Genomic DNA, 16,147 nt, shown 5'->3' on the forward strand with positions numbered 1-16,147 from the left:
ACTAATAGGACAGAGCCAGACAGAATGCAACATTAACCAATATCTAGTTTAATTTACCTATGAACAGGATCATGGTGTTGTTTTTGATGCAAATCCTGTTCTTTCTGTGGCACGTGGTGCAATGGTTAGCACTGGGGCTACGGTGCTGAGGATCTGGGTTCGAATCCTGGCCCTGGGTCACTGTCCGTGTGGAGTTTGCACATTCTCCCTGTGTCTGTGTGGGTTTCACCCTCACAACCCAAAGATGTGCGGGTTAGGTAGATTGGCCACGCTAAATTGTCCCTTAATTGGATAATAGTAATTGGGTACTCTAAAGTTATAAAAAAGAAACACACTGCAGTTTATAATATAATTTGAAGCCAGACTGAATATTGTGGCAGGCGATGGGGTCTCGGCTGTTGGCTGAAGAGCCGGCGACTGTCCCACATTGCCCCTTTTAGAGGGCAGCACGGTAGCACAGTGGTTAGCACAGTCGCTTCACAGCTCCGGGATCCCAGTTTCGATTCCTGGCTTGGGTCACTGTCTGTGCGGAGTTTGCACGTTCTCCCCTTGTCTGCGTGGGTTTCCTCCGTCGGGTGCTCCGGTTTCCTCCCGCAGACCAAAGATGTTCAGGATAGGTGGATTGGCCATGCTCAATTTCCCTTAGTGTCCAAGAAAGGTCAGGTGGGGTTCTGGAGACAGGGTGAAGGTGTAGGGATAGGGTGGAGGTGTGGGCTTAGGTAGGGTGCTCTTTCCAAGGGCTGGTGGAAAATCGATGGGCCGACTGGCCTCCTTCTGCACTGCAAATTCTCTGATTCTCTGATTTCCATTTTGCCTTTGCTCCACATTGTGTCCCTGGAATTGAGTCTGTGGAGAAGTTAACTGCTTCCAGAAATGTTTTGTGTGATGACCTGTACAATGTGCCCGTCTTAGAACTGGTTTTAAAATGTTCCCTGGCAAACACATCGGATCAGGCCTAGGATATTCAGTCCGAAAAAATGTTGGTGACCTCTTCAAAAAACTCAAGTAGATTAATCAGACATGAACTATTTTTGTCTCACTTCCTCCACTCCAAAGGAGTGGCTAAGGGTTCCCGTGTGGGTCCTAGGTTTGCCTGAGTCTTTATGGGATATGTGGAACATTCCGAGTTCCAGTCCTCCTCCAGCCCCTCCCACAATCTTTATTCAGAACACTGATGACTGTTTTGGTGCCGCTTCACGTTCCTGTCTGGACCTGGAAGTATTGATCAATATCGCTTCCAATTTCCACCCCATATCAGCTTCACATGGCCCATCTTCCTTCCCTTCCTTGACCTCTCTATTTCTATTTCAGGGGATCGACTGTCCACTAGTATCCATTATAAGCCCACCGGCTCCCACAGTTGCCTCGACTACAGCTCCTCACACCCCTCATCCTGTGAAGGGTTCATCCCAATCTTCCGGTTCTTTCGCGTCCGTCGCATCAGTTCAGAAAATGCCACTTTCCAAAATGGTGGTGCTGACATGGCTTCCTCCTTCCTTAACCATGATTTCCCACCCACTGTGGTTAACTGGACTCTCAACCATGTCTGATCTATCTCCCACCTCTGCTCTCGCCCCTTCCCCTCCCTCCCAGAACCAGGATCGGGCCCCCCTTTTCCTCACTTTTCACTCCACCATCCTCTACATTCAAAGAATCATCCTCCGCCAGTTCCGCCAACTCTGACATGATGCCATCATCAATCACATCTTCCTCTCACTTCCCTGTCAGCGTTCCGCAGGGTCCATTCTTGGGGCATCTTGTCAAGGGGCATCTTGACATACACATGAATAGGATGGGAATAGAGGGATATGGATCCCGGGATTGCAGAAGATTTTAGTTTAGACGGGCAGCATGGTCAGCACAGGCTTGGAGGGCCGAAGGGCCTGTTCCTGTGCTGTACTTTTCTTTGTTCTTTGTTCATTCCATCCGGGGTACACTGGTCCTCAACTCCATCACCCCTAACACCTCACCTTCTTCCCAAGGTACTTTCCCATGCAATCTCTGGTGTAACATCTACCCCTTTACCTCCTCCCTGCTCATCATCCAAGGGCCTAAACACTCTTTTCAGGTGAGGCAGTGCTTCATGCCCACCTCCTTCAATCTGGTCTGTTGCATTTGCTGCTCCCAATGGGGTCTACTCTACATAGCGGAGACTAAACGCAGGCTGGATGACTACTTTGCAGAACACCTTTGGTTCGTGTACAAGCAGGACCGAGACCTTCCTGTCACTTGCCATGTCCACCCTTGGCCTGCTGCAATATTCCAATGAAACCCAATGTAAGCTAGAGTAACAGTACTTCATTTTCCTATTCAACATGTTATAGCCTTCCGGACTTAACACTGAGTTCTGCAACTTCCGACTGTGAACTCTCTCCTCTGCCTCCACCCCATTTTCATTTCCAGCAATTTATTTTCATTTTTTCTATCGATCTGTTTTACCCTTACCATTGTCCCCCCCTCCCCCCATCCCACCCCAGGAGGGCCACCTGTTCACTGTTTCAGGTTGCCCTTTGATAAACTCCTTACCTCTGTTCTGCTATTAACACATTCTGATCTCTTAAAGTGCCACCATCAGCACCCTTCTTAGCCATGATCACCACGTTGCCGTTGTCTTTTTGTCCATAACCTCTTTGGCAATCTCCACCTATTGCTGACCCTCATTCCAGCCCCACTCCTCCTTGCCCACTCCCACATCAGTACGAATCTCATCTTATTTTCAGTTCCCTCTAGCTTTGACAAAGAGTCAACCAGTCATCGAATCAGAGAATTTTCAGTGCAGAAGGAGGCCATTCGGCCCATCAAGTCTGCACTGGATCCACTTAAACCCACACCTCCACCCTATCCCCCTAACCCAATAACCCCACCTAACCTTTTGGACACGAAGGGCAATTTATCATGGCCAATCCACCTGACCTACGCATCTTTGGACTGTGGGAGGAACCCGGAGCTCCCGGAGGAAACCCATGCAGACACGGGGAGAACGTGCAAACTCCAGACAGTGACCCGAGACCGGAATAGAACCCGGGACCTTGGAGTTGTGAGGCAGCAGTGCTGACCACTGTGCTACCATGCAGTCTCGTCCGATTAGCTTGTGGCCTTAGGAATGAAGCCATTCAAAGGAAGTGACGAATCTGTGGGATTCAGAACCAGAGAAAGTAGCTGAGGCCAAATCGTTGTGTAATTTCAAGAATGAATTAGACATAGCTCTTGGGGATAAAGGGATCACTGAAGCAACAGTGCTAACCACTGTGAAGCAGGCCCACCAAGACCCTACCGTGTCATCTCTGCAACCAAGTGGGACATATGGCTGGAGATCATTGAAGCAAGGAGAACAAATACAAAAATTGTGGGAAAGTTGGTCACATTGCGAATTTAAGCTCAGCATTCTAGCAGTGTGTGCCACCTCTGATTCTGTCTCTTTGAGGCTACAGCAACATTCGATTTACACATCCATTCTGCAAGTTTATATGTTTCTTTCTGTATCTTCCTGAGGTCCTCCTCTGTAATAGCTCGTGAGGGTCCTTCCTGTTTATTCCCTGTATCCCATTATTTCCCCATTTAATTTTGCTGTTTTATTTTTGATCCATGGATGATTTACGGACATCTTTAATCCAAGCAGAAGAAAGCAGTGTCCTGTGCATTTAATTGAAGCAGAAGACTGCTGATTTAAACCGGTGTTGTAGACTGGCCAGCGCTAATGACAGAGATTGACTGGGACTCGGCTTGATTGATTTTGATGATGGCTAATGAATTGGCCAAAAAGGTTGTTCTCTGCCCAGTAACCAGTGGTGATTGGATATTATTTCACTGGAAGACTTTTCAGAATTCCAACATTCGAGTCTGGTTTCAGTTTTGGTTATGGCAGCTTGAACTGCTTGAAGTCAAACATTGAGCTGAAAGCATGGTTTGATGTGAAACAGAGTGTCTCCACAGAAACATAGAGGCCCGAAGGTGAGCCATGAGCTGAAGGCCCAATTTGATGAGAAATAAATTGTCTGTGCAGTAATAATAATAACCTTTATCATCAGATGTAGGCTTACATTAACACTGCAATGAAGTTACTGTGAAAAGCCTCTAGTCGCCACATTCCGGCGCCTGTTCAGGTACACAGAGGAAGAATTTAGAATGTCCAATTCACCGTACAGCATGTCTTTCGGGACTTGTGGGAGGAAACTGGAGCACCCGGAGGAAACTGGAGCACCCGGAGGAAACCCATTCAGGCATAGGCAGAACGTGCCGACTCCGCACAGACAGTGACCTGGGAGCCTGGCGCTGTGAAGCAACAGTGCTAACCACCGTGCCACCCAGTAAGCCTGCTGCCTGCATGTACTGCATTTTCTAACCTTTAGGGACCCTGAATGAAGGACTCCACAAAGAAGACCATTACTGGCTGTAAACCAAGACTTTAATCAGCAAGTATGCTGCCACAAAAGTGTGCTAAAGAGCCACCATTTTGAAACAAAGACTCAGCTTTTGATCTTCATCCTTTTTAGTTTCCTCCCTTTCCACCCCTCTGTGATTGTCTGACTTGTGTCTGGGTAGAGGTTGGGACTGTTAAGGTGGGTAGCAGGTATTAACTTGTTGTTATCCAGTTGTATTTACTGCATCTTTCATGATGATTCTTGGTATAAATAAACAATGATCATGTTGAAAATAACAACAGCTTTGACAAAGAGTCAACGGACTCTAAACATTAGCTCTTTTCTCTCCCTACAGATGCTGCCAGACCTGCTGAGATGTTCCAGCATTTTCTCTTTTGTTTCCGATTCCAGCATCTGAAGTAATTTGCTTTTATCAACTGTAATTATTATGCTGCCAAGGACCAAATACAGCAGAAATTCTGATAAGAATTATTGGCTGATTCACTTGAGTTCTAACTCCAGGACTAGTGGAGTTGAAACTGACCACGCACTTGCCCAGGGCGTCATAGCAGGTTATAAACCCATTTAGGTTTAGTTTCTGATATTAAAATTATTCTTCGGATTCCAGAGAACAAATTGTTGATGTAAAGAGTAAACAGGGGTCCCCAACACCTCTCATTGTCGAACACAACTTTGCATCTTGTGTCAGTTTGAATAAATACCCCAAACGTCTATTCTCGTTTTCAAGCCATCTAGCTATCCATTCTACTACTTGTTCCTTTAGCCGCTCTGACCTTTGTCATGAGCCTCCTGTACTATTCTTCACAAATAGGGAACATTCCCACTGCTGCCAGTGTGTGGAGGAGATCTATCATTATGGGGAGCAATGGGAGGAATAGATGGGGTTCAGATCTGTTACAAAAGGGATCGGATTATCTGATAGAAGTGCTCGTGTTTTGAGAATATTCTGCTTTTATTCAGTGGTCTTCATCTCATGATGATAATGATCAAATTCTAAATGGTCTCATTGATTCATTAAATCCTAATTTTTTTAATCCATTCATTTCCAGAATGATTCATGGGGTTAGGAACATTGACTGCAGTTTCCATTCCTCACTGAGGATTTACAGGGCCACGTTACACAATCTCAGCTGTGGTCCAGGAAATATTTGAATATCTTCCAGTCCCTCCTGTTGGCTCTCGGACACCAATTGGTCAACAATTAACCTGACATCATTAATGGTCCAGCCAATCGGATTTGATTTCAGTGGCTCCACTGGTCTTCAGTCCGCTCTATATATTCACAGTCACACTTGGCACCTCATCACATCAGACAACTGGGAAAGAGAGAGGTAGGAATGGGTGCAGGAGATTCCCACCTTTCATTGGAAATCTTGATGTTCATGTTGAATTGTTTTTATATTTCAGGTTTGAGGAGAGGAACTTTATGCCAGACATGATGCTGATTGGAGTTTTGCTGTTGGCCGCATTATTCAGCAGTGAGGTGACAGGTAAACTGATTCTATTATCTGTAGAAATCAATGGCTGTGAACAAAAAATAAAGATTAAAATTGGCAGCACAGGAGGTGTATCCGGATAATGGAAGATGGGAATTTGGGAACAATCAGACTGTCCCGGATGGCTACATCTGTCGGACGTGTCTCTTGCCTGAGACACAGCAGCTCAGAGTTGTTGAGCTGAAGTGTGAGTTTGAGATTCTCCAACACAGGGGAGGAGGGGAAATACCCACACGGCTTTCTCCAAATCACAGTCACCTCATAGCGAAGCACATTGCAGGAAGAGGACTGTGTGTCTGTCAGGACACAAGAGGTAGAGAAGGTGGCCCTATGGATAATTAGAACCATAGAACCAAACAACCGTTACAGTGGAGAAAGAGGCCATTTGGCCCATTGAGTCTGCACTGACCCTCTGAAAGAGCACCCTACCTAGGCTCAACTCCCTGCCCTATCCCTCTAACACCCACCTGCACATCTTTGGACACTAAGGGACAATTTAGCATGGCCAATCCACCTAACCTGCACAACTTTGGACTATCAGTTGAAACCAGAGCATCCGGAGGAAACACACACATACATGGGGAGAACATGCAAACTACACACAGTCACCCGAGACTAGAATTGAACCCGGATCCCTGGAGCTGTGAGGCAGCAGTGATAATCACAGTGTCACAAAAAATTATTCTAGAACTTTCTGCCTGAGAGGATAAGAATGAAGGCTGTCGGATGGATACAAATTACACAGGATATACAGCAGAGAAACAGGCCATTTGGCCCAATCAGTCCATGCTGGAGTTTATACGCCACTTCATATTTGTCCCATCTTTCCTCATACAAATCTGTTATCGTAGCTGTGATAACTCGAGACAATAGACTGGAGACTTTCAGTAACAGCAAACAGGGTTTATTAAGAATAGGCAAAGACAACCATGTATAGGCATCGAGCAACAATGACTATGTCTTAGCTTTCTGGCTCTGAGGTCCACACTGACCAGGCCTCTGCTCCCAGGGCTCAGCGCTTTCTCTTCATTGGTCAGGGTTTGTGCACTGCTGCGTGATTTGCTACGAGCAGGTGACCATGGACTGCGAAGACACTCCCCTTAAAGGGATGACGCTACCACATCCCTCCCCTCTTAAGGCCCTGAATTACATCTTGCATTTTATACCTGCTACGTACATGTGTGATATAAATGTGAAAAGGTCAATCGTCATAATGCCGTTTTTTGAGTCCTTGTGGAATGCCTTAGTGTCATGTCCTGTCGACTGGCTCAAGTACAGAACATCTAATTTATTATTTAACAACTGCGTGACTAAGATAACTCAGATAAACAAAATAATGAACTACTGACACTAATTAACTATTGAAGAGCTACTGCAAAATATGTCTGTCTCCTAGCACAACCCACTTCCAACTCCACAGACCCAGAGTCACGTGATGGGTATACACGGCCACCTAGTGGTCGGAGGTCGTGCATAACATTATGTACGCAACTGCTTTACGCATATCATCATATCCCATTTCATTTGGAAAATTAAATTATTTACATACATTTGATTATTTTTACATTATATCATGATATGCATAACTATTTATATGTTCAGAAATTGTTTGTAGTCTGTCAAAAGTTTGGACTTTCTGTCTTGTGTTGATGTACCATCCTCTTGTTGTATTTGTTCCATATCTTCTTCAGATGTTTTAGGACTGTTGCATGTTTCTTCTGGTGGTTGCACCATAATGGCTTGAGACTCATCGGCAAACCTCTTTGTGGATTTGGCCTGAAATCTCTCCTGTGTGTCCTTTTATTTTTACAGAGTGGCTGCCTTTCTGCTTCTTAATGGAGCTGAAGCAGGAGCACTGTGTGGCTTTCGTTTGCTTCCGCACCGTGTGCAGACATTGCCTCTCCCGCACCGTGTGTAGACGTTCCCTCTTCTGCATTGTGTGCAGACGTTCCCTCTCCCGCACCGCGTGCAGACATTGCCTCTCCAGCACCATGTGCAGACACACCGTGTGCAGACGTTCCCTCTCCCGAACCGTGTGTAGACGTTCCCTCTCCCGCACCGTGTGCAGACATTCTCTCTTCCGCACCGTGTGCAGACGTTCTCTCTTCCGCACCGTGTGCAGACGCACCGTGTGCAGACGTTCCCTCTCCCGTATCGTGTGCAGACGTTCCCTCTCCCGCACCGTGTGTAGACGTTCCCTCTTCTGCATTGTGTGCAGACGTGCCCTCTCCAGCACCATGTGCAGACGCACCGTGTGCAGACATTCCCTCTTCCGCACCGTGTGCAGACGTTCCCTCTTCCGCACCGTGTGCAGACGTTCCCTCTCCCGCACCGTGTGCAGACGCACCGTGTGCAGACGTTCCCTCTTCCGTATCGTGTGAAGACGTGCCCTCTCCAGCACCATGTGCAGTTCTGTGCCATTGTGTCGATATCCCGGAGGAAGCCCGGCCAATAGATTGTGTCTTCGCTCCCTGTTTGCACTATTTGTTTCCATTGTGCTCTGCATGGACTTTGCTCAGAATCACTGATCTTAAAAGATTTCAGAATTACTATCCTCTTTCCTTGCAGCAAATCTCTACTCTGCTCTGACGTTGTAGAAACTGGAGCAGGATTCTTTGGGCCATAGTTCTCAAAGATATCTTCTCACCTTCTGCATCATTGGGTCCATCTTATTTCTTCTCTTAGTTTGACACCATCAATGCAGGTCTTTCATCCATTGTGGAGGTTCTTTATAATAATAATCTTTATTTTCACAAGTAGGTTTACATTAACACTGCAATGAAGTTACTGTGAAAAGCCCCTAGTCGCCACATTCCAGCGCCTGTTTGGGTACACTGAGGGAGAATTCAGAATTCACCGAACAGCAAGTCTTTCGGGGCTTGTGGGAGGAAACCGGAGCACCCGGAGGAAACCCACGTAGACACGGGGATTACGTGAAATAAGCTCCCCACAGACCACCACCTTGAATGCCTCTCACAGCATGGCGGCCGTGACCTCCCCCGTGTCATTGAGCTCCACATACCCCCCAGGTGACGGCCCTCATCTACTCGCACACCTCCTCATCTGCCAACAGCCTCACATCCAGCCTCCACTGCGGGCGCTACCCCCACCCCACACCCCCCCCACCCCAAGGTCCACCCACAAAGCCACCCAGGGCGGCACGTGGTTGGAGACCACAATCACTGAACACTCCGCATCGACCACCCCCACCAACAATGCCTTGTCCACCACAAAAAAGCCAATCCAGGAATACACCTGGTGCACATGGGAAAACTATTAAAATTCCTTGGCCTCCCAAACCTCCACGGGTCCACCCCCCATATGCTCCACAAACCCCAAGTATGGGGAGCACACGGCCCACTCTACAGGTGTGGTACAGCAGAAATCGAAAAGTAATTTTCAAAGCAAAACAATGTTGATTCTCTGAACTCAAGTTAACCTTTTAAGATATACAGTGAACATCTCAGCAACCATCAATTCAAATACAACCCCCCAAAAAATATACAACACTAAGTAATCCTTACTTTCCTTTTAACATCCATAAGACATAAAAAAGAACCTTTTCACAGAAGCACGTCAGATTTAAATTCACTACTGAGAACAGTTATCACTCTGAATTCACCAAATGATCAAGAGATAGGGCGCGATTCTCCGATGCCGCGCCGCATCGGGAAAGCCGTCGTGAACTCGGTCGAGTTCAACGACAGCGCGAAACGGCCCCGATCGCGACCTATTCTGGCCCCGGGAATGGGCTAGCATCGGGGCCACGCGAAACACGGGGGGTTTGACGTCGGAAGCGTGCGACGCCCGAATGACGCCGCTCCGCGTCGTAAAAGGGCACAATCTACGATAACAAAGGGGGGGGAAATGTCCGAGCCATGGAGGGCCGCCCCGAGGTTCCGTGATACGGACCTAGAGACCCTCCTCGATGAGGGGGAGCAGCGCAGGGGCATCATCTGACCAGGACGAGGGCATCGCCACCCTTCCAGCGTCATGCGACGGGCCTGGCGTGAGGTGGGCACTGCAGTCAGTGCTGTGGGGCAGACCCCTCGGTCTGGGGAGCAGTGCCGCAAGAAGCTCCACGACCTCACCAGGGCTGCCAGGGTAAGTGCCACGAGCGTGTCCCCGGTTCACAACCCCCCCCCCATGTCCCTCATCACCCACCTCCCCCCCCCCCCCCCCCCCGGGCACGAGGGGGAGGGGGGGGTGAGAGTGAGTGGAGGGTGGTTAACAAAGTTGTCACAGACCCCCTGGAGAGATGCCATGGTGTAGCTGCAACTTTTCCCCCACCCTATGCCAATATCTGAACGCCCTGACGATACCCGCCGAATTCTGATGATCTATCTATGCCCCCCCGCAACAGGACAAGACTGCTCACAACAGCTGGGTGCGCAACAGAACTGGAGGGGGTTCACCCATTATGCACCCCCTGACAGTGTTCGAGCAGAGGGCACTGGACCTTGCTGGGGGATCTGCCACCCGGGAGGTCGCGCAATGCGAGGTTCGAGGTGCAGAACCAAGTGAGATAACCCTGCATGACAACCCCTCCCCCCCCCCCAGCCCATCCTCCGTCCCCTCACACTCTACCCACTGGACCCCCCATCCTCTGTCCCCTCACACTCTACCCAATGGGCCCCCCCATCCTCTGTCCCCTCACACTCTACCCACTGGACCCCCTGATAGAACCATCAATTCACCAGACACGTGTTTGCCGATATGAATACAGGCTTTAATCTACTTACTACAGAGCCAGCCTGTTACCCGTTGATGAACTCTCGGTGAACTGCAGGCTGACTCTGGACAAGGGTATTTATACAACAGCACAAGGGGGAGGAGTCGTGGGCGGAGCCAAGGGTGGAGCCCTGTACAAGCTCCTGAGCATTCCCAGAGCTACTCCTCCCTAGTGTTCGGATAACGCTACCGTGCTTACAAAGATACAGTGTGAATTGCCAAGTTACATTCACCACATTCACCCCCTGCAAAAAAATCAAGTCCGGCGGGGGTGGTGGTCTGCAAAGTAAGTCTGTCCGGTGGTCGAACTGTCCGCTGTGATCTGCGGAGCACCAGGGTTGCAGCCTCTTGCGATAGGTGTTGTGTGCTGGGGTACAATGGCGGACTCCAGGGAGGGTTGTATCCGAGCTTCATACTCATCTGGTTCGACCAGGGACTGGGGGCGCTGGCTGGCGCGGGTGCGCGGAACTGGTGGAGCGAGCTCGTGGGCTCGGGAGCGTGAGGGGGCGGCAGCATGGGGTGTGGGGTGAGAGGTCCTTCTGTGGGGATAGAGGGGGCGCTGGATCCGGGGGGTGCCAGATCCCGGAGGGATACAGTGTCCTGACGGCCGTCAGGGAACTCGACGAATGCGTACTGGGGGTTGGAGTGGAGCAGGCGCACCTTTTCAACAAGGGGGTCGGTTTTGTGCGCCCTGACGTGTTTCCTCAGAAGTACGGGGCCCGGCGTTCTCAGCCATGCCGGAAGGGAGACCCCCGTGGTAGTGCCCCTGGAAAAATTGAAGAGCCTCTTATGAGGCGTCTGATTGGCCGCTGTGCACAAAAGGGACCTAATAACGTGGCGCGCGTCTGGGAGGACTTCCTGCCACTGGGAGACTTGGAACTTTCTAGACCGGAGGGTCAGTAGGACGGTCTTCCAGACCGTCGCGTTCTCCCTCTCCACCTGCCCGTTCCCCCTGGGGTTGTAGCTGGTAGTCCTGCTCGAGGTAATGCCCTTTTCGAGCAGGTACTGACGCAGCTCGTCGCTCATGAAGGACGAACCCCGGTCGCTGTGTACGTAGCTGGGGAAACCAAACAGGGTGAAGATGTTATGCAGGGCCCTAATGACTGTGTGGGAGGTCATGTCAGGGCACGGGATAGCGAATGGGAAACGGGAGAACTCATCTACGACGTTTAGAAAATAAACGTTTTTGTTAGTTGAGGGGAGTGGCCCTTTGAAATCAATCGCGATGCGTTCAAAGGGCCTAGAAGCCTTGACCAGGTGGGCCCTGTCGGGTCTATAGAAGTGCGGATTGCACTCCGCAAAGATCGGGCAGTCCCTGGTGACCGCTTTTACCTCCTCGTTGGAGAAAGGCAGGTTTCGGGCTCTAATGTAGTGGGCGAGCCGGGTGACCCCCGGGTGGCAGAGGTCATTGTGGATGACTTTCAATCGGTCAATCTGCGCACTGGCGCATTTCCCGCGGGATAGGGCATCCGGAGGCTCGTTGAGCTTCCCGGGTCGATACTTAATATCGTAATTGTAGATGGAGAGTTCGATCCTCCACCTCAGAATTTTGTCGTTTTTAATTTTGCCCCTTTGCAAGTTGTCAAACATGAAGGCAACCGATCTTTGGTCGGTGATGAGGGTGAACCTCCTACCTGCGAGGTAGTGCCTCCAGTGATGGATAGCCTCCACAATGGCTTGTGCTTCTTTCTCGACTGAGGAGTGTCGGAGTTCTGAAGCGGAGAGGGTACGGGAGAAAAATGCGACTGGTCTCCCTGCCTGATTTAGTGTGGCTGCTAGAGCTACCTCTGAGGCGTCGCTCTCAACCAGGAATGGAGTGGATTCGTCCACCGCCCGCATGACTGCTTTGGCGATGTCCTCTTTGATGCCGTCGAAGGCCTGGGATGCCTCGGCTGACAGGGGAAATCGTGTGGTCCTAAAGAGTGGGTGGGCTTTGTCTGCATATTGAGGGACCCACGGGGCAATGGGGGAGGGGGAGTTCTAAGAGGGGGCGCATATTGTCCGGGTCTGGGCTCAGGACTCCGTTTTCCACGACATAGCCGAGGATGGCGAGTCTGGTTGTGCGGAAAACGCATTTCTCCTTGTTGTACGTGAGATTTAGTTTCTGTGCCGTCTGGAGAAAACGGTGGAGTTTGGCGTCGTGGTCCTACTGGTCATAGCCGCAGATGGTGACATTGTCCAAGTACGGAAACGTGGCCCTCAGCCCGTACTGGTCCACCATTCGGTCCATTGCTCATTGGAACAACGAGACCCCATTAGTGACGCCGAAAGGGACCCGGAGGAAATGGAAGAGGCGGCCATCGGCCTCGAATGCCGTGTAGTGGCTGTCCTCCGGGCGGATTGGGAGCTGGTGTTGCCATGTCCAGCCTGCATGGAGGTGTTGCCATGTCCAGCCTGCAGGGAGGTGTAGCCATGTCCAGCCTGCATGGAGGTGTTGCCATGTCCAGCCTGCAGGGAGGTGTTGCCATGTCCAGCCTGCATGGAGGTGTTGCCATGTCCAGCCTGCATGGAGGTGTTGCCATGTCCAGCCTGCATGGAGGTGTAGCCATGTCCAGCCTGCATGGAGGTGTTGCCATGTCCAGCCTGCATGGAGGTGTTGCCATGTCCAGCCTGCATGGAGGTGTAGCCATGTCCAGCCTGCATGGAGGTGTTGCCATGTCCAGCCTGCAGGGAGGTGTTGCCATGTCCAGCCTGCAGGGAGGTGTTGCCATGTCCTGCCTGCATGGAGGTGTTGAGCCCATCCCATCTCTAACCTCACATCCATGTGGTGTGGAGCATGGTCGGAGATTACAATTGTGGAGTATTCCGCTCCTATCACCTCTGGAAGCACAGTTTTCCACACCGCAAAGAAGTCAATCCTGGTGCAGGCCCTGTGATCCTGGAAGAAGAAGGCAAACTCGTACTCCCCTGGGTGTGTGAACCTCCATGGGTCCACTGCCCCCTCCAGTGCCATGAACACACCCAGTTCCTTCACCATCTTTGATTTTGTTCCCCGATTTGGGGTTTGATGTGACCCTGGTGAATCGGAGCGTGTCTATGTCGGGGATTCCGCATAGTCTTTTTCACAAATTCCGTGTCCCAGTTGGGAGCGTCCATGATTACAAGTATCACCCTTCCAGGACAGATGGATTTTTAAAAAATCTGGAAGTAAAAGTTGAATGATGGCCATGAAACCATTGTCGATTGTTGTAAAAACCCATCCGGTTTATTAATGTCCTTATTGAAAGGAAATCTGCTGTCCTTTCCTGGTCTGGTCTACATATTACTCCAGACCCACAGTAATGTGGTTCACTCTTAAATGCCCTCTGGGATGGGCAACAAATTTTGGCCCAGCCAGCGACACCTACAGCCTATGGACGAACAAAGAAAAAAAAGTCCCGCACAAATAGTTTCCCCATATTTCGCAGTTCGATGCGTTGAGGTATCTGGTTCATTGCTGCTTACATTATCTCCCCAGTCCATGCTTACGGAAAAACTCATCTGCGTCCGCTGGTGCGGTGAAATAGTATTCCCTGCTCTGGAACATCACCCAGAGCTTGGTCGGGTACAGCAATCCGAACCGCACACTGTTATTATAAAGGGTCGGCTTGGCTTTGTTAAATTCTGCCAGACACTGGGCCCGGTCTGCTCCAATGTCTTGATACACACGGATCACAGTTGCAGGAACTGTGTGTCTCACCCAGTTTAAGATCCTTTCCCGGTCTTGGTACTGGTGCAGCTTTGCAATGACGGCCTGCAGCTGTTCTGCAGTCTTATGTTCTGGCTGGAGTGACCTGTGGGCTCTGTCCACTTCAGGAGATTTGGGGAAGTTTTCCCTTCCAGACAGTTTTCCGAGCATCTTGGCCACATACTCCTGCCCTCGGTTCCCTCCGGTGGGCCCACATTATGGAGGTTCTGGCGGTTTTCTTGGTCCTCGACCTTACCCCTTAGTGACCCTTACGTCACCACAAACCTTGCCATTTCTGTCTCCAGTGAGGTGATCCGATCGCTCTGCTTACAGGGAGGCCAGCACTTCTGCTGCTGCCACTTTCACCGTTGCCATAATTTCCATCTTGGCGTTCATTATTTTATTTATCCTAGTTACCTTATCACACAGTCATAAATTATTTAAATTAGATGTTCTATAGTACATCATTCACTATGGGCAGTCTACAGAACATGACATGGTACCAGGCTTGATGATTTACGAAGAACTCGAAGATTCTGTATAAAAGATTCCGAACCACTAAAGATATCTTTAAAGGATAAGGAAGAAAACGCATCATTGTTATGAACCTTGCAAGTTACTGACATCCGGTGTTCAACACGCAGTAAAACATCGAAGCCTGGGATAGAAGGCATCAAGGCACCTCAACAGCTTTGGATTACCAGGAATGTAGATGGGAATTGGAGGGCGTTTAAGGAACAGTTTTAACTCTACGTTGCAGCCCTTGGTCTGCAGGCGTTTCCCGGTGAGAGGCGTATCATGTTGCTGCTCACTGTCGCAAGTCCCCAAGCAATTGACATTTTCAACTCTTTTTTGTCTTTGAAAACAAGGCTAACAGCAAAAGCTTCGAAGAAGTGCTTAAACAATTTGATCGGCATTGCTCCCATAAAAAAATTAAATCTTCGAGCGCTATATATTCCGTACGTGCACCCAGAATGTGGGAGAGGCATTCATAGCTTCCTCACTGACTTGTGATTGAAGGCGCAGTCGTACAACTTCAGTACACTCCAGTCGTCAATGATCTGCGATCAGATAGATTTCAGAATCTCCAATGATGACGTGCGTGAGCGACTTCTGCGGGAAACAGACCTTCAACTTGAAAGTGCGATTCAAATATGTCACCCTCGTCAGCTGGCTGCAAAGCAGCTCAGCACGTTGAACCTTCAGAATTTTGGTGCGAAGGCAGAAGAGGCGGCAGACATCATTAGTGTGGTTTCGCAGCTGGATAAGAAACGTGCTCCGAAGTGCAGGCGGCCATCTTGAGCAGCCGACTCGATCCTCCATTTTATGTCCGCAATGTGGCAGTATTAACATTTTTCAATCCAACAAAAAATACCAAGATTTCAACAGATGCATCGAAAGTTGGTCTGTTGCTGCAGCAGGAAAATGGTAATGATTGGAAACCAGTCACATATGCTTCAAGATCTCTGACAGAATCTGAATGTCGTTATGCACAAATAGAAAAGGAGTGTTTAGGGCTAGTGAATGGGTTGGAGAAATTTCATGGCTACATATATGGTCTACCTGAGTTCATTGTCGAGACAGGTCATCGACCGCTGGTTGCAATAATCAAGAAGAATTTCAATGAGATGTCTCCTCGTGTTCAACGTCTGACGATGACACTTCAGAGATATGACTTTGAATTAATCTATACACCTGGCAAGCATATTGTGGCAGTGGATGTGTTGTCTAGAGCCTCAACAGCACAAGTTGACAGCTCCACTGGAGATCATGTGCAGGTTCATGTAGATATGATTACGGAAAGACGACCAGTGTTGGATGCAAAGTCAAAGCTGATTGTTGAAGAAACAGAGAAGGGTGAATTATTACAA

At 49.4% G+C, this 16,147-nt stretch overlaps 1 protein-coding gene across 1 annotated transcript in view; it reads left to right on the forward strand.

The window, feature by feature from the left end:
• Positions 1-5,793: 5,793 nt before the first annotated feature.
• LOC119973688 (lectin-like) overlaps positions 5,794-16,147 on the forward strand; it is a 45,962-nt gene continuing 35,608 nt past the window's right edge. The window contains exon 1 of the mRNA XM_038812067.1: positions 5,794-5,872. Coding sequence (XP_038667995.1) covers positions 5,809-5,872 — 64 coding nt within the window. The 5' untranslated portion in view covers positions 5,794-5,808. The remainder of the gene's footprint in view (positions 5,873-16,147) is intronic.

This window comes from Scyliorhinus canicula, chromosome 11 (genome assembly GCF_902713615.1).
Source record: "Scyliorhinus canicula chromosome 11, sScyCan1.1, whole genome shotgun sequence".
Taxonomy (NCBI): Eukaryota; Metazoa; Chordata; class Chondrichthyes; order Carcharhiniformes; family Scyliorhinidae; genus Scyliorhinus; species Scyliorhinus canicula.